At 42.4% G+C, this 26,540-nt stretch overlaps 1 protein-coding gene across 5 annotated transcripts in view; it reads right to left on the bottom strand.

Annotated features, from left to right (window-relative positions):
• The window catches only part of ITPK1 (inositol-tetrakisphosphate 1-kinase), a 141,438-nt gene that overhangs the window by 7,873 nt on the left and 107,025 nt on the right, over positions 1 to 26,540 (bottom strand). For 3 of the 5 annotated variants that reach the window (XM_053979228.1, XM_053979224.1, XM_053979225.1), the window contains 6 exons: positions 13,098 to 13,196; positions 11,162 to 11,202; positions 7,499 to 7,664; positions 5,873 to 5,940; positions 5,687 to 5,755; positions 4,246 to 4,408 (listed from right to left, as the gene is read on the bottom strand). In XM_053979228.1, coding sequence (XP_053835203.1) covers positions 4,246 to 4,408; positions 5,687 to 5,755; positions 5,873 to 5,940; positions 7,499 to 7,664; positions 11,162 to 11,202; positions 13,098 to 13,196 — 606 coding nt within the window. The remainder of the gene's footprint in view (positions 1 to 4,245; positions 4,409 to 5,686; positions 5,756 to 5,872; positions 5,941 to 7,498; positions 7,665 to 11,161; positions 11,203 to 13,097; positions 13,197 to 26,540) is intronic. The other 2 variants (XM_053979229.1, XM_053979227.1) reach the window with 1 other exon arrangement.

Here is a 26,540-nt window from a genome sequence, read left to right as displayed (position 1 = left end):
ATTTCACCTATAATAAATGTGGGGATTTTATGGTGTATTTATAAGCCATATGTCAACCAATTAACTCTTATTTAGGTTGCTACATTTCTTTGGATTTTATTGTGCTTGGTCCAAATTCTCCCAGATATTTAACAGGTCACACAAAACATCAGCAATGTGAGACAACAGCTCACAGTTCTCCTTTCTCAGAGGCCCTTGAAGGGATTCACCAAACAAATCTCTCATTTCAAAACACCAAGTTTCCCAGTGCCCCACATGATAATCCACCGGTCAGCAGGGGTCAACTAGGACTCCTAGGGCTGGCCATGGGAGTCAGAACAGGATCTCCACCCCTTGGACAGAAGTGCTTGTTACGCTTTCTTGCTTATGTAAAAGCCATGGGATTAGCCTTCAAATCTACTCAGAGTGCTTCAAACACCCCAGGAATAAGCCATCTCCATAGTAACAGCTTTAATATTCAGCAAGGAGATCCATAGTACCCCAGAGTGTTATTTGTCTGCTCATTGAAAACAAACTAGCCTTGCAGGAGGGCACCTGGCAAACTCACAAATAAGTTGCTTTAAATATTTAACAGGAATAAGATGGCCAGTTATTCTGCCCTGAAATCAGCAGATGTCAGTGAAAGGAAGCTGTATGTAACAGGCAGGCTCTCTCTGTGCCAGCCCTCTGCACACTGGGTGGAAACGCCCAAGTAATTCTGCCCAGTCACTCAGAAGAAACTTCACAAACTTGTAAAAAGGAAATAGAAGGAAGGCAGGAAGAGAATTAGCTGTCTCAACTCTTGGTTCACAGGACACCTGGGAAGGCTGTGAACTGTGGGTATTGCCTCACTTGGTTCACCTAGGGCTCCTGTAGGCTTCCCAAACTAGTCAGTTGTGGGACACCACTGTGCTGCAATGATAACAAAATCAAGAAGTGCAGGTTAAATTACACCTTCAGAAACTACCAGCAGTGAATTTGAGATTCATGTTACACAGGGAATCAGTGGGAGGATATAACTTTTGCATGCCTAGAACATAACTTGCATGAATCGTGCTCCAGCAGGTGCTATCTGCCCACTTGAAACAATTTTGGAAATGCCTATCTACAAGATGCCTGAATTTTGCTATACTGAGAACAGTCTCCAGAGTCCTCTGGCTGAGTATGGATAGGAAAGATGTCTACCCAGCAATGCATCTGAAAACAAGTGCCCATCTCTACAACCTTTGGTGGAGGCAAGAAATGGCTATGACCATTTTTAAGCTAGCATTATAGATGCTACCTGCCTGATTTTTCAGAGATTCTCCCTCATCTGGCACACTTGGCTTTTCTGCATGTTCCCTTGGTTAGAGAGAAATGGACAGCCCATATCCTGCATTTACAGCAATGTTTTTACACGCACAAAATGCACGTTCAGATTTGAGGCTCCCAGCTATCATGCAGATTCACCAGAGCCAGCAGTTCACCTGCACGGTGATAGCCTGCAGCTGCTGGGGCTGGGTGAACTCAGCCACAACCACAGGACAGCAGGTTACGTGGAACCTTTTCTCCCACTTATCTCAGGTCAGACAAACATAACTCCCACAGGCTACATGACTGTGCCTACATATATACAGTCAATAGCTCAGCTGGTAACCACTGCTAAATATAGTACCAGTAGTTTCCCACGTAACAAAACACACAATAGGCCTTTCAAACATTTATCTTTAAAATCTTTTTAAAGAGTTGCCAGTACTAATGGAGCAGATAACAGACAACATCCTCCTACAGGTACACCTCTCTCAATTCTGTCATTAAACTCATCTCAGATGACATCCATGGAGTGGCAGGTTCAAACGAGCTTCAAGCCCAGTAAACATGGAAGACAGCACGCAAGAAAGGCAGCAAACCTCTGGATAAGGCTTTGGTCAGGCTTGGCCCCAAGCCATGGCTTGAGTTCCATGAAAGAGGCTGTGAATACTCTTTAAAGGGCATCTCTTCCCCTCCCCTTTTCAGAGTAGTGGTGCAGAGATAATGCCCAGGAGGGCTGGCTCCAGTTTGGCTCTACTGCAACTCTTGAAGGCTATGATGATTTGAGGAAGAAGAGCAAGGAAGGGCACTTCCTGGGACTGCACTGAGCCAGGAACAGGGAGATCCCACTGCTGATGCAGCCCACTGGTGACTCTGTTGTGGTGGGTTGAGTTTGAACTTCTCACTAGCAAGGTGCTGGCTCAAACAATGAAGTCAGTCATTGTAACTCTTCGGCTTTTAATCATACAGGCCCTTGGAGGGAAATACAGTTACTTCTGCTGAACATGCTTTTGAGCAACAGAGTATTCTGTGCTGAGATGTAACTTTGCTTCTATTGCATTTTACCCCATTGCTTCTTCTCTGACCTCAGCAGACCTTGAGAACAGAGCTCATCTCAATTCTGCTACGTTTTTACAAATTTGAAGCCAGTTTTTCTCTCCCCTGCCTTCTCTTCTGTATGTCTGAGCCCTGCTGCTATCCTCTAGTTTTTCTCCAACTAGTCTTCAGCCTATCCCACAGCGATAAAGTCAGTAGTTACCATCACAATCCACACGTTCACCACCAAAAAACCAGCTGTGTGAGACACAATGTAGATCAGTGCATGAGAAACTTCCCTGTGTTCTCAAGCCTCCTGCAAGGACTAAAATACTATTAATTCAAAGTCACTTCAAAGACCAATTACTGTGCAGGCTGAAATGCAGGACTTAGGCTGAATATTGAAAACTACTGCCTTAGGGTAGAAATACAGCAGAGCATTTCTGCAAACTTAAGTGACAACAAGAAGACATTGGTCCTGTCTAAATATATGCTTGCCACATTGCTATTCCCCAATGTGGACTTTTCAGTATTTCAAGAAAAGGATAATTTCAGTATGTGCAAAGTACTAAATCCAAAATAATACTTGAAAAAAAACCACCCAAAACCGAAAACATGAAGCGCCAAACCAAAATGCGGGATACAGGACTGCAGAAGAATGTCCTCTATCACTGACTTCAAGACCCACTGTCTGAAATATAATCCTACTAATAAAACTGATATGATTCCATCTAACACCCGATTTAGGTTGTTTCACTGCCCTGGGCAGAAGAGTGTTTTCATAGGTCTGCAAATTGCATAACACCATGTGGTAGAACCATGCTGGGAAGTGACCTGAGAATAGCAGAGCTGAGTTTTAAGAGGAGGCCACTCACTGTGGAGAGAGACAGACAAGGCACTACAGGGCAGTAGGAATGAGGACCTGATCTGAAAAACTGAAGAGATTGGGAGCTCAGGACAAGACCTCTAGATATAAAGACACCACAGTCATATTGAAAACTTAGTTTTCAATGACAGGTTAAAGAAACTACACAACAGCCTGTGTAAGTCTCTGGAAACAAACACCCCCATTCAGGTAATGAGAGGAGATTCTTAGAGAGAAAAGCACCCTGCAAAACAGCACTAAATGGGATGATCTGTTCTTTTCCTGGGTTAGACTACTGAATTTAGCACGAGTGACAGACCATTACTGCCTCACCCTTATTCACACTTACAGCTCCTTTTAACAATTCTGATGATCAAGAAGCTTGTTTAGTTGTTTCCAAGACATATGTTGCACTAAAAAAGGTGGAGGACAAATTTACCCATTTATACATTTCTGGTCTAATCCATCCTTTTACTCCAGGACACACTTATGAGAACCTGCAAGGACACTAACTCCCTACAGCAACTTCTGTGCACCTACAATTTTATCATTTTCCGATTCCTGGTATTGCTTTTGTGCGCAAATGTCTTTTTGTAGGGAATCAATTTGCACAGGAAGAAATTTTCAAGGGAACAGCTAGTTGCTTCCACCCCCTCATTTTTTTTAATGGCTCAGAGTCTCAAAAAAAAAAAACCAAACAAAAAAAAAGTAATCTTTGAAGGCTTTCCTAAAACAGAATCTAGTATTCTTTACATTTCAGAATGAGGGCCAGGCCTAGAAAGGGTAGGTCCCAGCACACAGTCCCACACTGCAGTTCTTGAGTTTCCCTTTGCACAGGAGGGCACAATTGCTATGTTACAATTGGCCACTAAAATTTGACCATATCTCCTAAGAGCTGATACTTCAGATGCAAATTCCATATCTAGATTAGGGTTCTTCCCTTCCCAGATTGACCTGTATTTGATCTCAGAACTATTTGGTTGCTGCTGTCCCACCCCCAGCCTGGGAAGCAATGATATGAGACAACAGCAGTTAAAACTTGCTCCACAAAGCAGGAGTGGAAAGGCCTTTCTTACCTGGGAATGCATTTATATCAATTACTGCATGCTGCCCAGTCTGGTTGTTAATGATGATATCAATTCCAAAGAGGGAAACTCCCAGAGCTTGCCGCAGCGCTTTAGAGATTTCCCGGATGACGTCGTCATTTGGCCGCTCAAATACTCCTTCGATTTTATCCAGCTGAAATGGAAAAAGACACATTACTAAGGGACTCTGAAACAGCCTTTTTAATGGAAAGATTGATTTTCAGAAGTTTCCAGGTGCATATCCACCAAATCTAATTGCAGAGAACCAGTTTCATGAAACCGAGAAAGATACCAAAGAGAAACTACTTTCATAATTCAAAATCCTTCCAAAATTGAAAATTCATCTGCTCTAAAGCATCTAGTTCTTCCTCTTCACACTGGTGCAGCTATAGAAGCAAAGCAGTGTAGGAATGAATGGAGCATCAGACTCATTATTTTAAGTACTAGATCTATACCTTAAAAAACATATACAGGTGGCATATTTAACCCTGTGCTGCAAAAGCTCTGGCTATCATTATTTCAGTGTAGGTCAAGGTCTCTGTTAAAGGGCTGACAGGACAGACTCCTGCTGTTAGTTTAATCTGAGTCATACAATACAACTCAGCTGATATCTTAAGGGCAGAGCATACCTTTTATGTGGGTTCAAATTATTTTGTAAGTATTTATTAAAATGAGTGACTTAGGTTACTTATGATTGGAGGATGCACTCTTCTTTGCTTTTTAAACATGTTACACAGCAGAAGTATGCTGTTATGCCTACAGAAGTATGACTGGAATACATATTTGTATTAATGAGATGGCAGGTAAACCACAGGACTCTCTAAGTCTGAAAGTAAATTTTTAGTAATGGCTTCTCCCTCAACATAACCACAAAAGGATTTATGACTAGCATAACTACAGTTTTAATATTTAGCATGCCTACCAGTGTTGCACACAAAATTCAAAATCAAATACAAAACTAGTCCCCAGCAGAGCTTGTGAAACAGAAAAGAATCCCAAGACTCAAGAGATTGAAAGGACCCAGTGCTGTAAAGTGACTTTCTCAGTAGCCAAGTGCCCAAGAACTTGTTAAGATTCATATATCCAAATCTTATTAAAAGGACTGGTAATGCTAGCATGAAACTGTGCAGTGTGCTGGTACTGCTGGTCTTGAAGGACATCCAGGAATGGTCTCATGGTCACAGCTCGGGCATGCTCACATGGCAAACTACTGGCCCTCTGTGGCCTTGTGCCAACACAATTTCTATGCTTTAATTTTCACCGTTTGTCTTTCCTCACAGAACTGAGTCCTAGAAGAATGATTTATGCTTATTAATCTCTCTAGACAGTAAAAAGCCAGGTGTTTGCATTTAGAACCTCCTTCTTCCCTTTGCCTAGATTAGCTCTGGGTAGTTTGGGAAGCAGCACATCCCTGCTACAAGTTCTTCCTCACCGGAGCTCGGTAAGGAAAACCAGAGGGGGACACAGTCATGCTGGTTCGTGGTACCAAACAGACCTCAGCCTGCAACACAGAAGCAGACAGCTTATGAAAGAGAGTCACTAGCTACTAACACTTCTATAAGAAAGGATTAGATAGGTTTCCAGCTGCACTAGAGGGAAAAAGACCAAGTGTACTTACCGCTGTTAGGACAGATGAGGACTCTGGTTTGGAAACATTGTGACTGTTGAAAAATATTGATTCTCTGTCTGCAATTAAAAACAGGCTGTAAATAACTTTATACCAGATTTTAATTTCCAAAGGAATAGCGCAAAGAACAGTAGGTGGCAGTGCAGCCCCATGAATCTCATCCTGGTCTCAACCATCCACCCCACCCACAGGGGGTGCCTGCTGGCACTTGGCTGCCTGCACAGGCAGGGACCCACAGACAGATAACCCACGGTTCTCGGACCACAGATAAACAGAACCATGCACTGGGTAAACAGAAATCTGTTTTCCATCCTTCACCACAGCAAATTAACTAAGTTCAGTCAGATAATGAAGTTAATTTTTACTAATGTGCTATACTCAAAGGGACAGGTCCAAGGGGAAGGTGTGTGACAGAAGAGAGAAGCTGCAATCACTGCAGGTGGTAGGCCAGTAGCACCCAGGATACACTGAGCCCTGGGAACCTGGGCAGGGCACTGTGACCATGGCAGAAAGCAATACATTTTGTGGCCAGGACCTGTCCTTCTTTTTGAGACACCACTGGAATGCAGGAGACACTCTGAGGCGACAGAAGCCACTATCCTAACAGTTTATATGAACACAGATTCTGGCCTACTTAATTTGATCAGGACATAGACCAGACCTAAATGTAAATACAGGCACACACAGCTACAGACAGGAAGTTCTACCAGCATCCTACTACACCTATATTAACAAAATACATACTGGTGTGTGAAATGCAGTAGTGAGCATACATGGAGATACTAGAATTAGCCAAAAACACTAAGAAAAATGACAAAAAACTGGCATTTGTTCATTCATCTCCTTTAGTTTGACCCCATCCTCACCTCCTGGATTTGTTCAGTTGCTACCAGATCATGCTTGCTCCCATCTATGTGCTGCTAATTTTTTATGCTCTTAGTGGGCCATAGAATGCAGTTCTCTGGAAAGGAGCTTTTTTCCATAAAGGAAATCTAAGTAATCTTTAATGAAAACGCTTCAAGTGTTGCTGTCTAATGACATACAGAAGAATCATTCTCCTCACTGACAAATCCATTCCACCTTCTCCCCAACAGAACTGATATCTACAAACCAAAGGATACTTCCCACCAAGATTTTCAACACTGGGCCTGACATGAAAAGGGAAGCTCATTTAGGGGAGAGCACAAGTGATCTTTAATTTAAAACACACACATATTCAAGGTAAAAATAGGGAGAGGGAGTGCTGAAATGATGGAATCCAGGAAATTCTCTCCAAAGCACATTTATAAACAAATTCCGGAACAAATGACACATGAACTTACTGTGAAAGGAGAGAACTTCTCTCCCTCTCCTCCTTTCCACATGACATAAAGCAGTGTCTAACAGGTAAGACTCAGGTTACCATTGCATAAATATTTACTATATGAATGCCATTTGTATGTATTACAGAGCAGGTGAGTTATCTCCCTTTCTATTGAAATAATACAGAAGAGGAAACATGGTATGTCCAAACCAGCTGCCTTCACTTCAGCAGTTTTTTCACAGATATTTTCTTTGGAGATGTTTCCTGCTGAGGCTGCAAGAACAGACATTTTCTTTTAAATCAGTACAACGTACCTGAGATGCCTGCAGAGAAGTTCTTTAAAGACGGTCTTTTCACCACAGTGTAAGATTCCCCGACCACAAAAACTTTATAGAGCACAGCATTGTGATTGATGAAGCTCTGAATGACACAAGGGGGGCGAACAGCTTTGAGACCTTCCTGGTTGAAGATGATCGCCATCTGGAAACACACACACATGGTTGTGCAAAAGGCTGGCAATAATTTCATGCTTACCCACACCTGACAAGCAACAAGAGGAACATCTCCTTTTCTGCATCTTGCTCTATTTCATTGTGTTTCACTTAACTGACACACAGCTCTGCAAACACTACTGGCAGTGAAGCTTTCATTTTCAATCAACATTTTCTTCACAGCACTTTGCAATTTCAGTTGCTGCCTTTAGTTAGGAAACTAATGCAACTGCAGGTACAACAAAGAGATAAAACATCTGACCAACAGAGACAACAAGTTTGTATTGAATACAAGCCTGTATCATGAGAACAACACAAAGAACAGCTCTGTGCACTAACTACAAGAATTCTTCCCCACAGTTCTATTTCCCTGATTTGCTTCAACCAAGTTGCAACAGACTAAACACCAGGGCTTCACCCACACCAGAGGACATTTCTCAGACTCTAGTAGTTTTTACTACTAACAAATGCTGGCCTATCCATTTTCCTGCTTGGTTTCACCCCATTACTCTAAACATATAGTCCTCTTGAAGGCACTGGAATAAATATGCTGAAAAGGAAGGCATTTATTGGGCCTTATGAATGATCAAATAACTGTACACATGCACAATAACTCAGTAGATTAACATTTTCTATGTTCAAGTCAATGGATGCATTCAATACCTTCTTGCAGCTGACACTCTTGCTGTCTCTATTACACAGCACAGAGTGAATTTGCGAGTGGTAACAACGTGTGCAGGAAATTTCTTTAACAGACAGAATCATCCATCAAGATGATTCACAGCAACAACATCACACCTCATTTGTCTCTTACTGGTGGCAAGAAACATTGTTCTCTTCCTCCTCTTGTGTGGATTGTTGGCATTATAGCGTCTACAACACCACACTGGCAAGAACTGTGCCGTTCCTGTAGTATTCTCTTCCACTCTTAGCTAATTAATTCCCACAAATAAACATAAGATGAACAGGTTCAGTCTATTTTAGAAGTGTGGAAAGCCAGAGTTTATCTTCTCAGATAGCCTAGCACTGACCTAGGCTATTGGAAGCTATTTGAAGCCTCTGTTCTGCAAAGCTCTGTGCTGGCAGCCCCATGGACTAGCACACAGCCCATATAAGCCATATAAATCCCGTGGTGTTGCGTTATGCCGGTTCACTGCGATGTCTCATGGTTTTTAACATGCATGAATAGAGCTCCAAGAATTTGCTTGCAGGGTGCACTTGCTCTTTGTCATCTAGCACAGACCTGCTGTGTCTGGCAGTAACGTGGGTACAATACTTGATATCATAATTTCCAAATAGCATTTCTCATTATAAATACAGAGCTCTTTTGAAGGCAAAACAAAACATTTGCACCAAGAATTTTTACTGACAATGTCCATAAGGAATTCAGTCTCACAAAACATAGTGATTCTCGGCCTTTTCCTTCTTGTCTGCTCAAATGCTCAGAAAAAAATCTGGATACATTTCTTCAGGCTATGGGTCTCTCATGGCAGCTTTACCAAAGGTTAGTTATGTTCTGACCCACTGGCAGCCAGGAAGCACAACTTCCAGCCATCATCTCTGTTGAAGTTTAACAAATGGTGCTGGCAAACTGGGAGTCAAGTGCTGAGCTGCTGAGGCCACTGCTAGTGCAGAGGCCATGTAGAACTAGGGACCCCACAGAAAGGGTGACACCACCTCAGCTTGCACAACATGTACTCACAAGAGAAAAGTGGAGTCTGCCAGCCTCATCTGGTGAACTCACACACAAAACCCAAACTCATGCACCAAACTTAAACTCAAGCCTGCACCTTCAGCTGTCCCTGTTAGCCAGTACTTGAACTTACTTAACAGCCATTTTATGAAGAAAAACAGGCTTCTGGTCAGTGCTCTAATTTCAGTGTCAGCCCTGCATTGGAAATATATCTACAAAAAGTGACGTGATTTACCAAAAGCCAGACAAGAAGTCATTAATAAAACAGACAACAATTTCTTGCTTCTAGACCTATGCTCCATCTTTTAGACAGATTGTGCTATAAGCAGGTATTTATCCTATGCTTCCTTTGTAATTATTGACCATAAGCAATTCCAAAATAGTTCCACTCTGATCATAAATATAGCTTTGGATCAGCCCTGAGAACTCAGCAACTCCAAAAGTGACTACTGCTACTACTATGTAAAGTACTATGCAAGACTTCAGGCTTTTTTCCAGGGGTCCTCCTAAGCTCTCATCATAAGTTCCTGTGATAAACTGCAGACTATGGCTGTATTTTAGTCTAATTTTTGCTCTGGCAGGAGGCTTAGATGTGTCTGCACTGTATAAAAGAAGATCAAAGAAAGATTCACCAAGGGAATAAAGTCCAAGCCTAACTGGACAAGTACTGAGAGGTTCATGCGTTTCAGTTTGCAGTTGCAGAGGAACTCTTGACAGAAAAATCAGCAGGAAAATTGGAGTCTTAAATTTATTAACAATCCAGTACCCAAGTATTCTCAGGAATGACAGCAAAAATTTATAGCAGCTGCTCCAGCAAACTAACAGGACTGTTGGCTTGTGAAATAAGCCAAGGCAAAGCCTGCCTAAAAAATCTCACTGCATTTTTAAAAGGAAGTGCTGGTCAGTCAAGATTTCAGCCACAGCCATTCTGCTCATCTAGATTTACAATTTACTTGAGGGTCTTCAGTTCTCGGAGACATTGCAGCAATGTCTCATAGTGCACGTTTCAAAGAGCAGCTGGGAAACCTGATGGCCACGTTGTTAACAAAGGAAGCCAGGAGTGAGGAGAGCCAGCAGCACGGGCTGGACTCTCAAAACTGATCTGAAGTAAGCAGGAAGGCAGGAAGCACAAATGGAAAAGAATTAAAACAGGACTCAACTCACTTAAATTTAGAGGAAGCTAATCTCATAGGTAATGCACTCATTCCGGGAATATACAACCATTTTAGCTGCAATTGCCTTACAGGAAGGCAGATAAGTTCTACCAGTCCTGTTCTCCCCACAGATCCCACTGTGTTATTACAACTGAACATTGCCTGGAAACCATCTCTATTTGTTACTCCCTTCCCCCTCAAGGAAAGGAGCCAGCTGCTCCATCTGAAGCACAAACCCACTTCTCATCTGTATCACATACATATTGGAAAAGTAATTTTCTGGGACAGAAACTTTATTTAGTGACCTCTTACCAAAGGAGCGACTGAAGGAGATTTCTTGGACAAAGCTGACTGGAGACTACAAACTGCTAGAAGCAACAGTATGATGGAAGGTAGAAACTGCTACAAATAGCTTGCATGATGGGAGGTTCAAGTCATATTTAACTTCATTTCAGATTTTTGAAAAAATAATGGTGCAATTAAACATGAGGGAGGGGTGGGGAAGATAGGTTGTTTAGGCACAGCCCTCGTCCTACCCACTACAGGATTGGAAATCACCAGCCAAACCACCACAGGGGGAGTAGGGGATAGGACATGACTGGAAGCAGGTGAATAATACTTCAGAAATTTTTAACTCACCTCATGAGAGTTGGTTCCATGGGCCACTCTGGTTTTACAAACTGGGTAAATAAAAAAGAAAAGACAATTCACCACTGAAACAGAACTCACAAACCCTTTATAATCCTGTTCCCACCCACACATGCAAACACTGGAGTCCACCAGACCAAGGCATTGACTGTAACAGACACCAGTGACAGTCTCTGCTTGAACAGTGTCCTCAATCATTGCAAAGCTTGGCTTGCTCCAAGCTCTACTTTCTCAATTTCTCCCTGTAACTAAGGTGCAAGCACAGATCTTTATTAGGACTGGACAGAGTTGCAAAGCATCAGCTAAGAAATTAGTACTAGTATAAGGATTGCCATCCTGTCTACTCAGAGAGCATTTTCACAACTATATCATTTTTTTCTGAGGCTAGAGCTACTTTACAGGTACCACAAAACACCTCTGACCTTAAAACAAAGGCACTGGGACACAGTCAAAACCAACTTATTTTCTTACCTCCCTGTTTTCAGGGAAGAGCAGAAAATGTAGTGGGCTGAACCAAACTAAGATATAAGTTATTTTTCACAGGCAATCATAGAGGAGGACAGAAAGAGGCAGAAAGCCTAGCAGTTTTTCTTTCTCCCTCTCATTTATCTGCTTTGTATATCCTGATTCTCACTTCCATCCTGATTAAGAGGAGGAGTAAAACCAGTAAGAGGAAAGAAACAACATGCTCCTTCTACTATGAGGCCAGAGAAGAGCTGAAGACCCTAGGGCCCACACAATGACTAAGGCTGATGTTACTTATGTGTTAAGGAGAGGAGATGAAAACTTGCAAGTAGTGAGGGGGTGGATAGGACAAGACTTCTTTGCAGGTTGTTGGAAGAATCAAATTACCAGGCAAGATGACAGGGAGCTATGAAAGAGATAACCTGCACTAGAGTCCAAAATAACTTGGTAACTTGGAATTTTACAAAATGGTTTATGATGTGTCACAGACATGTGCTCTGGAGAGCTGGACCATTTTTAAGAAAAAATAAAAACAGAGACAGGAAAATGAAAAAACACTCCCAGAATATCAAGGTGTATTAATTTTCAGTGCTATTTTGTAGTTTCATCATCCTTTAGTGGGTTTGATTCAGACCTCCTGAATATATGCTGCTGACTACTGAGGACTAGTGAGTCTGCACTGAGGGCACAATGTGAAGAGGAGGGCAAAGCCATTCAATGGAATTTAAAGTACTGCTTCACAACCTATCTTCAGGAGACCTGCCTCATTTGGGAGAGCGGTGGCAGGGAGGGCAAAACATGCTTTTTCCACACGACTTTACCTCTGAACCTTACAAATGAGGCAAGCACCAAGGGAACAAACACCGACTAACGATCCTGCTCACTTTATACTGCAAGGAATCAAATAAAGGAACCCAGTCAAGCACAAGCCCCGCAATGAAACTTGCTAAAAAGCACAAACAGTTCATAGCAGCTGTTTGAGCTGTGGGCCCTTGGAGTCTGTTATCTGTGTTAACCCTTTTTTTTTTTACCCTCTAAGATTATATTTGTACTATGGACCAGGGAAGGGAGAGGGGGGTGAAAAAAGAGGACAATCAGCAAGGCAGTGATTTTCTCAAGAAAAAAATGAATGCAGCTGGCAGGAGAAACATCTTGTACAAGTTCAGGGCAAGAGGCTAACTTTGTTAGAACTATTAGCGTTTCCCAGGAATTCATGTTTCCTGTAGCGAGGTGCTGAAAGTAAGGAACAGCAATAAAGGGCAAAGTAAAAGCTGATAGGGAGGGGGTTTGCTCTACATTCCAAGCAGACTGCCTCAGAGCATTTGTTTCAGGAAAGTTTTAATATCCTTGACACTTTTGGCAGTGAAATCCACACTCCTACAATGTTGGCTATGTTTTGGGGGGGTGCATGTGCAGTATTTAGAACCCACTAGAAGTACCAGAGAAAATCTAATGTACATACTGAATGGGAATGCCAGTCCATTCTTCTCTATAAGCTTCAAGGTATCTTCTCCACAGGCACTTGTCAGCTCCATAAAGGGTGGTGAACAGATCCTCTCATCTGCAAGAAAATAAAAAGACTCAAATGAAGATGAGGGGTTTAGTTCCTCAGCTGCATCATTACCAGCTCTCTCCATACTAACTGCTTCTTAATAGTCAGCTTATATTAAAGCACCCAAAGGGACTGTAAGCCAGGCCTGAATTTGGGTTTCTGGAAACATTTCAGAAGATGAAAGGCTCAATTTTCATACAATCTAAATGGCAATATAAAGCCAGTATTTTCACAGGCAGCAAAAAATGATCACCTGCTTAGGAACACACCGCACAAGACTTAGCCAGTGAAGTGAAAAGCAACTGGGATCTTTTTATGCCTTCGAGCATAATTTTCTAAAGCATTTTACAAAAAACAGAATGGTCTGTATATGTGACTAGAAGAGGCAGTCTCACAAAGCCATATCTCCTGTAGGGGTTCTCAGGTGGCAGATTCCAGTGTGTATTTACTTCAGACAAGGTGCCAGAACATTCTGCTGTTCTCTGGGATGGCTCTGACATGAAAGCAGTTGGTTCATTTGGTCTGGCAAAGCCAACCAGAGCACTGTTTAGACACCACCATGTCAAGACTGCTCAGCAAGTTCTGGGTAAAGAGAAGAATCATGGGAACCATGGTAAAATTTAATGGAGCAGGTCTCCTCCAGAGTGTTTCTGCCAATGTTGTGCTTGTTCACATGGGGTTGTGGGAAGGCTGGAGTCAAAAACCAGCCCTCTTAGTGACTCAGTAAGTTGACTTGCTCTAGGATGCACTTCCTGTTCACTGTAGGAGAGCTGAGATTCCCCTGGGAATGCAGCAGGAAAGGCAGAAACCACTGTAGGACTCATAGGACTTGCACATAAATCACTTAAGAGGGCTGGGTTGCAATCTGAAGTGTACAGAGAACCTTGGCTTCAGCCACAGCTCTGAGACAGGTCAGCAGGGCTGCAGGTTTTCAGACAAGCTCTGTGCACGTTGACAACATTGACTAAGTCAAATCAAGGACATCACACAAGTATGAATGACTAATTAAATTACCTCCTCAGTGAGCACAGCCTTTAAAAAGTACTACTTTAACGGAGTTTGAGCTGTGGTCAGGTTAACTTGGGAGCCACAAATGAGTTATAACTTGAGCTGCATGGTACTGAGCACAATTCAGAACAGGTCTGCCAAGACTCGCTTTTCAGACTTATTTCAAGAGAAAAAGGATGACACCTTCCTCCAAGAAGCAACTGGAGACAAGCACAAATGGTGGGAGCAACTGCATCTGGCAAACTCAAGTCACAGGTTTATATCAACCAGCAACTTGCCTTAAATATAAGCAAAGCATGGCTGAATTGAAACAAGTGGAGGCCATGCTGTGCAGATGGTGCAGAAACTAAAAAGTACATGTGAACTAAAACCCCAGCAAAGCTAAACATAACTCTGAGACAGACATGCATTCATAAATCACTTTATAAACATTGTTTGTATTAATACTTTTCACTTCATTGTAAATATATATATATAAAGAAAACTGAATCACTGAAAGTAACAGAGAAACAAAACCATCTTTTGGTACACATATCTCAATACATCCTCAAACTTTTGGAATATCTGAGAACTCTGTTCATTAGCAGTGTTGCCACTACTAGAAGTTTTCTGAGAAAAGGCTATTTTCATAGATTCTAAAAGGAGCAGAAAGATTGATGCTTTGAGGTCAACCTCTACAAAACTAAACGAAACATCCCAGATTTCAAAGCTTTCAATTTGCTGCTATGAAAACAGAAAGCAGCATCCAAAAGTGACAGGTACTGTAATATTTACAAGCCTTTGCCAGAGTGAAAGTTCCTTAGTTGGATGAATTTAGGGAATAAGATTTAGTTTACAGATACTTGGGAACAGCTTTGGCTTGGCAGCTCTCCCACCCACATGCTGAAGGCTCACAAATAACTTTTGCCTTCAGAGTGCAGATGCAGAGGAACGTGTGGTTCCATCTCGCTTCCCTCTGTTTCTCTGTCATGCAAACAGGAAAGGGAGACAGGGAGGATCCAGTGTTCCTGCTGACTACATGACACTTGCATGGGGAGATGAAGGAAGGGGCAAACAGTAATTTCTTTGACTTTGTACTTAGAAAGGACCACCTGGATCAACAAAAAGTAGCAAGGAAGACTCTTAGCATCTCAAAGTGCTCCTGCTGAGTTTGCATAACACTGGCATTTTCTCTATCAAGAAGGCAATTCTAGCCCACTGAGACCTCTAAAACAGACCATTAATTCACAGCCAGACCTGAGGACAAATGAATCCTCACTCAACACAAGATTTCAGTAGAGCCTACAGCTAGAAAAATGCTGCTCTGAGTTTAACTGCACACACTGAAATCTTTAAGATAGCTGCAGGTTAAAATATAAAGTCCTCCAGCAATCATCCTCTCCTCCTTCCCAGGGTGGCAAACACATGCTAAAGCTTTCTCTCATCATCCAGCTCCCGCTATCAGAGTGACAGCAGTCTCTGCACACCTTCTCACTCAATGGCTGAGAGTCAATTCAATACTGATTTACATCAGCTTGGCACTACACCATGCGACCCACATAGTGCAAATGACCCCCAGTGGTACACTGAGCCTTCCCTCCCCTCCTGCTGAGTAAGCTGCTTTACTGTGGACTTACTGAGCTGTGGTCAGGTGCTGGACTCTTGGCACTGTCACCACTTCTTTGCAACCCAGCAGTGACAAGACACCATGGGAAACCATTGCCAAAAAATATTCACGAACAAGTAAACATAACAGTTGAGAGATGAGAAGGGCATCATGATTCTGGCTCCACTGCTGACCCTTTGTATTGATGCTCCAGCCTAACCCTCCAGTCGAAAACCAAGCACTATTCTCATTTGCACCTGAGAGCCCAGTGTGAACAAAGCACTTTAATAAAAGCAGTCTGAGAACTACTACAGCATGAGGCCACAGCCATGTCACCCCTCCTGTGCAGCTGCACTGGCCATACACCCCCTAGCAGAAGTGACTCTGGCAGGACACAGACCTGATATAACCCAGAACCTGTGCACAGAGCTGGTGCTGTTGCTTTTCTACCATCAGTAGTCAGCTCTGTGCTGTGCTGCTGAGTGGAAGAGTCTTCTTCTAAAACATCAAGTTTGGAAAAAACTCTGCCTCATCTCCCACCCTTGGCTATGCACAAGTGACCTAAAATCCCAAGAGATTATTATGTATTCAGTTTCTGATCTTTTCACTTTGGATCTGAAACTAAAAATCCGGCACTTCCTCCCTCCCTTTGGGCGCATACACTGCATCATACAATAAACAGATGACCACAATTACTAACCCTATCTTCCTTCATGCAGCCTGTGCTGGACCGAAGATATCAGCAGGAAAAGTCTGTCCATAAGTCTACAGACTGCTGTGAATTAAGATTCTGTACACTGCTACAGTGCACATTTAGAGAATGGTATTTCTTTATTTTCTAAGCACCTGGTTGTCTCTCAGAGTCCTGCCTTTGAAATATGGCCACAACTCCAGGTGAACCTTGTCAGGTCCAGAAGTGCCAACTTAACAGCAACAAGGAAAGATTCTTTAGATCAGAGTGTTCAGCTTTCACTTCAGACAACTACCAGAAGTATCTGTAGCACTTTTGTTGTTAAAAACAATGTATTATAATTAAATTTAAAAGTCAAAATTCTGTCACTCTGTTCCTCCCCCATCTTTGTCCTCATTTTTTGTGCATGCCTTAGCACAAACTTTGTAGTATCTGTTTTCCATATTTGCCTTTAGATATTCTCCCTTCAAGATTATTTGATCTCAGAGGAAGCTCTGTCTCTCTCTCTCTCTCCTCTTTCTTACATTCTGTATTTTTTCTCACTTCCATCTCCATCTCTCATCTAGGCTGTTCATGTTTCAACCGTTATTTCTGTTCTTTCAGTGCTTCCTACACTTTATCCCTCCATCACCTCTGGATGGAGCTCATGGCTGGAGGGATCACATTCATTGCAAGCGCAGGGGGAGTGTTTGCAGTGGGACACCTGAGGAGAGCAAGGAGCTGGCACTAACAGGTGACAGGCAGCAATCACAGCACCAGGGCAGTCAGCTTGGCACACCCTGCTGTGGGGTGAGCTTTGTCAGAGTGCTGCTCCATTCCCATGGAGCAACAACATCATTATGAGATTATGAGGGCTTGACTGATGACAGCCAGTTTACAGGATGAGTAACACAGCTAACCAACAACAGAGAGGTGAAAGAGCACTCAAACCAGGGTGTCAGTGCCAGGAGGGGATTATTCCAGATGAAGTTCAACAACAGTGACAGGAAAAATGGGATGTGAAGATGGGGAATATGCAGACTAAAAACTGGCTGGGGAAAAGTATTTTCAGGCAGTGAGAATTGGTGGAATTCTTTGTGCTCAGGACTTGCTTTAGTAAGAGATGCTGAGTAATGCTTCTCTACTCAGGGTACCTGGTGGCCTGCAGACAGCCTGCCAAACAGTCACAGGATACCCAAACCCCCAGGAGAAGGCACAAGAGGCCAAACACTCAACACCCACTCCCATTCAGTAGCCAGGCAAAATGGATAGAGGAAAAATAAGAGTAACACATGGCTGTTCCCAGCTGAACCAAGTCTTAAAAATAAATTGAAACCACTAGAACAGGGCTGTACAAGACAGTCCTGGGATGGTTTCTGATAAGGGTAAATACCTTATATAAAAGGTAATACCTTATACCTTATATAAAAGTTTGAGAAGTACCAACACAGTGGGCAGCGGTGGATGACTGTGGGGAAAAAATAAACCATGAGAGAAGAAGAATCTATTTGGATTTCTTTGGTCCTTATGATTTTGGACAGGTAAGAAAACAAATAATAGATTACAGATTCAATGCTCTGCATTCATAGATCAACAAACTGTATTTCTTTGTCTTCATAAAAAGAGTTTAAAGAGAATTTATGGTCATCTGTGAGAATAGCTCAAAACCTGTGTCTAGAAAAGAAATACAATGAGAAAGCCACTGCCTATTAAATTTCAGATTTACTGTCTAAACATGTTTCCCTACCTAATAATTCACCTTCCTTCACCTAGCCAAGGGATTAGGAAGTGCAGCAGACAGGCTGAAAAAAAGAGAATTTATTCTCAGCACCAGCAGCCTCTTTCCACAAAACCACAATGCAGTCAACAAACACAGTCCAACTCTGAACTTCCATTTATGAAGTGGGGAGAAGGCTTCACCTCTCCTTGGCCAGGCAGGGCTTTATGGAGATAGGTTGAGGAGTTCCAGGAAAAAGACTTTTTGATGCTACTGGGGTCATTAAAGTAGCTTAACAAACTACCTGTTAGAAGCTTCAGTCTGAGCATCATCAACCAAAATCCTGAGAGTGGTACTGGAAAAACATAAACCAGAAGGTGTTTACTGATGAATATCATATCTTTTGCCCAGGCTCAATACTCATCATTAGCAGTGCCTTCTTTGTTTACACACAGAAGGTAAAAGACACATCAAATGAGGGCCATGCTGAGGACAGGGAAAGGTAAAATAAGCTGATACAGTGAATTTTTGAAACAGGTGGAAGGAATGCAGTTTGTTCCAGGAGCACAAGAGGAGGCCTGGAGTCCCCCAGGTGTGCAACAGACTTGGCACACCTAGATCCCTTAATTCTGCTTTCCAGTTCCAAAAGGAGCACAGCTTGTGCCTGAGTTCTCTCTGTGCCTGGAAAGGCTGTCAGTATTATTCCTGAAAAGACTGGGTACGTGATCTCCACATCACACAATGCAGTACACAGAAAAGTGACAAAGCTGCTTTGAAAAGTGCTTAACATCCTTAAGAAAAGCACAAAACCATCCATGTCAAAATCAGGACTGGCTCATCATCTAACACTCATGGAGCAAATGTTAAGCCTTAAACTATCAAAAAGATTTACAGCAGATGGGAACAAACTCTAAACTTCCTACTTTGTTTAAAAAAGCCACTCTTTAATAGAATAGTTTGCACTGTGATTTGAAAACATTTAAGACTCTTTAAAAATAAATATATTTTCAGTAAACTGTGCTTCACTGTAGCTTCCATCAGCTTGTGGCACTCTGCTCCTGTGGGAATAGAAAGGATACACAGCCAGGGCAATGTCTTTTCCTCCTAATACAATAAGGGGAGGAAATCTGAATTTCCAGCTCACCCCTACCTACTGAGTTCATTTTCAACCAAAAAACTCAACCACGCAGAGAAGCTGGCAAGGTTTTTTAAGAATGCAGCTAAATCTTATCTCAAAGGTATTTTAAACCACTACATGACAGAGTGTTTTGCCCTTTGAATCCCTTTATTGACTGTACACTTATAGCTTTGGACTGTAACTTTGTCTAAGGTCAAAAGTTGCTACATCAAGGAGTCAGTCAAGCAAAGCCAACCCCAACTTCACAGCAGCCCAGTCGCTGTGAACTGGAAGAACCCCTTCTTCACTCCTCCCTCTAGTAGATAATTTTTCAGTTGAAGCTTCATAAACCTAAAAACTTTATTCATAAACCCCACAACTTTAACAGGTTTATTTCAGCACTTTTGTGCTGTATTAAAGATACTCTAAAGTTGTTTTCCCTTCCCCTCAGAAATGCATGTGCATGAGGAATATTGCCAGAACAGATTTAGTTCAAACATATGTTGATCTATACTCATCACTGAAAAAACCAATGCATATATGAATATCCATGTGTTTGCATCTCACTCTTTAAGTCTCTGAGGGGAAAATTCCAGTTTTAAGGGTAAAGTAGCTGTATCTGGGGAGCTTTTGGCAACACACTCCAAAGACACAAGAGGGCAGAGCAGACTCAGCTTTGAGGGCACGATTTCAAGCTTAACCTAACTTGACATTCAAGAACTGCACACTGAATATCCATGTTAAATGGAACATCTGCAGAGCAACAGTCTTCGTTTCTAAAAAAATAGTGATTTTGAAGCATCTGGGCAGAAAGTGAGGAAATCTCACAACTGAATATAAATATGAAACTATTCAAAAAATTCACAATAACTTGTCATTTCCATGCAATTTAGGAGTGCTAATTTTTGTTTTGAACATGATGAAATCAGCTTAGACTCAAGAGAAAGTATAAACCATAAAGAAGAAATAAAGGCAAAGGTCATAGTAAAGCCAGCCTGATGGACTTGTTTCTCCCACATCTCTTCCTCAGAGACAACCATTCCAAAAAGCTGTGGTCTGTATCAGATCCTCCTTTACTTTTTAGGTCTAGACTTTCATCTTATGCCCACTTTCCTTATTGAGCAGAATCTTTCTGATTCCTGAGAGAGGAATTCACGTCATCCTGCGGGTGCTCAGGCTGAGAGAGACAGGTTTTGCAGAAAAGCATTCTGCTCACTTGTGCTGATGGAGCCTCACAGGCACCCAACAGTAGAGGAGCACAGCTACAGATGTGCCTTCAGTGAAACAGTCAGTGACTCAGCCTGATAAAGTGTGCTCACGACCATGTAACAGTTTAAGTGGTGAAAAATTATTCTCATTCAGGAGTAAAGGCTGGGAGATGGATGTTCATCATCAAATAGCCTCATTTTTCAGCAGGTAAAAGGGGTTACCCACCACCTTGCTAATGCAAGGAACAAGAAGCTTTGCAATTGAATTTAAAAAACCAAGCACACCTCACCACAGAAGAAGGAGGCAAATGAACTAGCTGTCCAGGAGAAGGACATAAACCTTCTGGTGCTTCTTAGGCTCTTTGTAGATAAGAGTGTTAGACAAAACTCTCTTATAAGTAATGAAGAAGGGTGGAAAAAACCTGCTGGAACAGCTTTTGTTGAAACGGTAACATTTATTCCTTATAGCATTGAACCTGTATCAAAACTTGGGGACTCGTTTTATAGGCCGGAGTGTTTCCAGTGTTACAGAAATAATGAAAGCAATTTTCCTCATCAAGGAAAGAAATGAAAGGGATTATTTGGCAAATGCAAAGAAGTCTTTTCTGCATTTTTATCCCAATTATGTTCTGCTCAGAACACTGGCATTGAAAGTATTGGTATCTGCAAAACCCCAAAGGCATTTCAAGAAGACAGACTATGCAAAATATATTCTGCATGTCTGCTCTACATTAAAATGCAAATGTCAGATTCTGTGTGAATACCTGAACCCTGATTAAAACCACCTCAACTGTCTCTAAACAGGAATGTGTATCTGCTGTTTTATATGCTTACTGTATTTTGAGTACAGAAATTATACTTAGCATTGCCATTTTCAAGTGGCAAATGTGCCCAATTTTAGTATTCTTACCAACACAGACAACCCTATCGTGCAGAATGATAAAGGAATCTCAGAACCAAGTGCCAGTGTCCAAGTACGACCTTTTCCCACAAAATACAGAAGGTATATAATGGCCCAGATGTAGGATTTTTTATGTTTCCTCTCCCAAGTACTGAGATAAGACATTTCTTAGACTAGTACAAAACAATTTCCAAGCTGAATTTCTACTTGCAAACTACACAGCTCCAGGACAGGAGCTGCTGGGATGTTGGTTTGCATCTCCCTGGCCTAGATGGTGGATAGGAACAGACAGTGGTGTGCACTTCCCTGTACACACCTTGTACACACCTGATTCACATGAGAAATTGATGGCAGAGAGAGCTCCAGTTTGCTCCATATAATGCTCATCAGATGCTCATCATTCCCAGGAATCTACAGTAAGCTGTGAAGACCCCATGTTGAGCTCCTTACTAAATTTATTTGTATGTAGCTCTATTCACTTTAACCAGTTAGTTCCTCTCAGTTAAAGAATCAGTCTTTCCTTATATTATACAGAGTATGTTGTCTAATAAAATAGAAAATGCATTCATGGCAGGGGCCATGATAGCAGACATGACGTAGGCAGCTTTTTTTTGTCTGTGATGGAGTTCATTTGAAGCTATTAGAGTACCCAGATGAGTAGAGTCCACTGAAGCTCTTTATATCTCTAATCTAAGAGGGTTGATGGCCCTTAACCAGATCAGTTTAATGAGCTTTTGGAAGATAAATCCTGGGAGATAGTACACAATGCATGTCTCAGGCTTTCAGCAAACACCACTTCCAATCTACACATGCTGTGTCAGAGGCAAAGCAGCAGCCCACAAGGAGTGCAAAATAGTGACCAAATTCCCTCCAAGGTAGAGGTATCCCAGGGACACACTGGAATCATTCAATGCTTAGTTCAAGCCCCCATAGTATAGCAAGACTCCTGCAGCACCTGTGCCCCAGCCTGAGCCAGAGAGTGTGGCAGAACGTTCCAAACCATACCAGCAATGACAGAGGAAATGTGAATAAATAACTGCCTTTTATTACTTTACCAGCCCACATGTATGTGAACACAAAGTGTAAGAGTTTACATACAGATCTAGAAAACACAGCAGGATCTTGGGATAACACTGAATAACAGGAGAGGCACATTGCTGTCACTGCACCTGAGCAGGGCTGACAGCCAGCCCTGTGCTTAGGTACCTCCTGTCACCTGTGTTGGGACACCATCTCTGTGCTTTGAGGACAAACATTTGCCAGAGATTTGGTGACCACTGATTTCATTTGAGTTCCTTTATGTAAAGCAGCCACTCAAAGCAACTGCAATAATAACTGCAATGCACTTCTTCCCATGCCACGGGTGAAATGTAAGAATGTGGCATTTCAGTAACAACAGTGGAAAGCACTGTTTGCAGATACCTAAGCAGAGAGTTAACTATCAACTCAACAACATAAGCAAATGACCATGGTCCCAAGTTTGTATGTAACATGGGAAACAAGAAGCTAATGCCCTGCCCTAATACTGTCCTTGCATAGGTTAGCAAACTTCTCTAATGCATGTGGGACTTCTACACTGCTCACCATTCAGAGCTTGCACTTTGTGCCATGGAAGGAACAAACTCAAATGAACAGGCTTTTTATTCAGAAACATTTTGTATTTTCAACTGAAGATCATACAGACAATCCTGCAGCACTTTGGAAAAATGTAACTGAAACACTGGTTCTGGCCTTAAAGGATTCTGCTCTGCACTTGTTTGCAATGCTTTAACTGGAGTCGGGCACACCAACCAAGGCTGCTGCCTACTACAGAGACTGGTACAATTTGATGATTTTTTCCAAGTGTGGTGGATTGACCCCACTCCAAATCAATGAGAAAAAATAGCTGCTGAGACAAACAAGCTATGAGTATTTTAAACATCAGAAAGAAAAAGACCTATCTACATGGGAAACTTTGTTAGTGTATATTTTTCTGTTCTAATTATGTTAGTATAACTATAGCACAGGAATGCACACACACCATGTTGTTTACATTGGATTAGTTTCTGTTGCTAAAGTTTCAGACAGCCCTGTAAATATTAAGCTATTAGAGAGTGTCCAAAAGAGGGCAATGAGGATGGTGAAGGCCTTGAGGGGAAGTCATAGGAGGAGCAGCTGAGGTCACTTGGTCTGTTCAGCCTGGAGGAGACTGAGGGGAGACCCCACTGCAGTTACAGTTTCCTCCTGAGGGCAAGAGGAGGGGCAGACACTGATCTCCTCTCTCTTGTGACCAGTGACAGGATTCAGGGAATGGACTGAAGTTGTGTCAGGAGAGGTTTAGGATGGATATTAGAAAAAGGTTTTCACCCTGTGTGGCTGAACACTGGAACGGGCACTCCAGGGAAGTGGTCACAGCACCAAGCCTCAGAGAATTCAAGAAGTGTTTGGACAATGCTCTCAAGCACATAGTGTGACTCTTGGGGATGGTGCTGTGCCATCGAGTTGGACTCAATGATCCTTATGGGTCCCTTCCAACTCAGCAAATTCTGTGATCTTTTTTAATAAACAACTGCAAAGCACTCTGGGTAGATATCCCACACCAGATCCCAACAGTCATCAAAACACTTGGCAATACCTGTGAGAAACTATTGGGGGGCAAGGACCAGCAGCCCTTACCTACTACCCTGAAGCCATGTTGGTGTAGGAAGCTGACACTATTTCCTTGCTGCTGACAGGCTGCCAGGAGAAAATCCTGTATTGCATGATTCTCTCTGGCATCATGGAGAAGAGGTAGTGGCTGCTAAATTGGAAGGGGCATGTGCCCAAGCTTGGTATTTCTGTGGATGTCATCTGCTAAGATGCCAAAATTCCAGCAGAATCCAGGACAAAGTGGTTTCTATTTCTATTTTCTCTGGCACTGTAAGATTAGGTCTTTGGCTGCATCTTTGGTACAATCAGTGTCTGTGTCCCTGGTTTGACACTGGGCATGTCAAGCAGCTAGCAGCAGCCAGAAGCCATTTATTCCATGAAAACCTCAATGCTTCAAAGCAGCAATTCCAGCACTTGATCTCCTTCAATAACACCTGGGAGGGAGGGAGGGAGGGAGATGGCAATAAAAATGCTGAGGGAGGAAAGACAACTCCACCAGAATGGAGTCCTTGAGTGATGTGCCAGCACACATGGCAGGACAAGGAGCCTCCTGAGTCTGGCTGTGAGCTCCCAAAAGTCGTGTGGCAGTGAATAATCATGACAGAAAGGGCTGTCATCTCACATGGTTCCAGCCAACTTGTTTCTGCAAGCTGTCTGTGTACCAGCAAAGCCAATGGAAACAGGCACATTTGGACAGTGATTTTATCTTTTACATTCAGCAGTTTCAAACTAGTAAGTTCTGGACAAATCTATCTCTACCCACTGTTTGTAAACTCCTAGTACTGCACACATATGTAAATCTTAGCTAGACAGCGTGAAATGCAATAAACTGCCCTTTGCTGCCAGACAATTGCCTTCACAAGAACTTTTGCTGCTAAGTAATCTTCCTGTTTTTCTGAAATGTGTATTCCTGTCATGCAGGGAACAATGCTGACCTGTACAGTCTGAATACACAAAGAAATACCTATCATTTTCTGGCTTCAGTTACTACACTGACTCCTGATTCATGAACTTGCTACTATCTCCTGTTAAGTATGACAGCAAGGGTGGAAGAGATGTCTACATGCAGAAACATCCAGGAAGAAAGTCCAGAAAAGACAGGTAACTTCTGGCTGATTTAATAGAATCACAGAATGGCTTGGATTGGAAGGGATCTTAAGGATTATCTTGCTCCAATCCCCCTGCCATGGGCAGGAACACCATTCACTAGACCAGTGAAAGCCCCATCCAACCTGGCCTTGTACGCTTTCAGAGATGGGGCATTCCATAACTTCTCTCGGCAACCTGTTCCAGCGCTTCACCACCCTCACAGTGAAGAATTTCTTCCTAATATAAAATCTAAACTTACTTTCTTCCAGTTTGAAGCCATTCTCCTTTGTCCTATCACTACATGCCCTTGTAAAAAGTTTCCTTAGTTTATATGTAGCAACACCAGCCAGGACAAATCCTGAATCATATTCTCTACTCTGGCAAACATTAACTCCCAAATAAACTTTCTAGTATAATTTCACTTGTTTAAAATGGAGTGCAAATATTGCCCTGGACCACCTATGGGTGTGTATCTGGTTTTGTCTTGGGCTCCTCAGCACAGGCTTGCTGCTGCTTTCTGAATCTTCTGCTTGTAACAACTTAGGAGCCCTGGATTACATCTCCTGCTCCCTCCTAACTAACTAGTATGGGGTTCCCCTCATGCAGTGAGGGAAATCTTTCTGCTGTGTATCTGTTTGTACTGCATTGGGCTGGAGGTGTTGTTGTACCTGCCTCTGCAAGTAGTTCCCATCCGCTGACATACAGACCAGTTGTACTGAGGTATACCTTTTTCCCCCCATTTGTTCATCCATTTAAGACTCAATATAACAGCTATCTCAATTAGTCAGGATTTAAGGCACATGGGAGGAGCTTTCCCTAAAAGTTAAAGCATTCTAAAATTTTCTGTACTTACTACACATAATGACCATGTCTCCACTTCTCTCCTCTTTATCCTCTCACTTTGATGAATACAGCAAAACTGTCTAGGCCCTCTAATCCTGGAGCATCCTCCGATTAGAGGAGAGCCCACAAGTCTTCTAGCACATTGCTGGTTCTCCATTTGCCCATCACCGCCTCTTCTAACTCAATCCTGCCACCATCCCTTACCTTCCCATTTGCGCCTACACGCTGCCATCTTGTCACAAGCTTTCTCAAGGATAAACTCCTTTTATAACATTTCTAAAACCAGGTCCTTCCTCAAGTCCCCTTTGCCAAAACTCAAGCTTATAAAATTTTTTCCTTTCCCCTGGTGGCTGGATCAATTTTACAGCTCTACTCATTAACCAACCTAATGAATGGAAGCTGTAAAGAAATGCATTACATTTATTTGTTTCCACAGTGAAGTATACATGAAAAAGCCAACTAATACCTTAAGAGGAAGAAGCCTCAAATATCATGGATGGATTGAAGAAAACAGGTATAGCACAGCTGCAGACTTGATCATTTAGAAAACAGGAGCTGAGTGAGTGCAGGCAGCTGTGTAGGAGTCT

The sequence above is a fragment of the Vidua macroura genome, chromosome 6 (genome assembly GCF_024509145.1).
Source record: "Vidua macroura isolate BioBank_ID:100142 chromosome 6, ASM2450914v1, whole genome shotgun sequence".
In the NCBI taxonomy this organism is placed as follows: Eukaryota; Metazoa; Chordata; class Aves; order Passeriformes; family Viduidae; genus Vidua; species Vidua macroura.
This window is presented reverse-complemented; position numbering and strand designations above follow the sequence as displayed.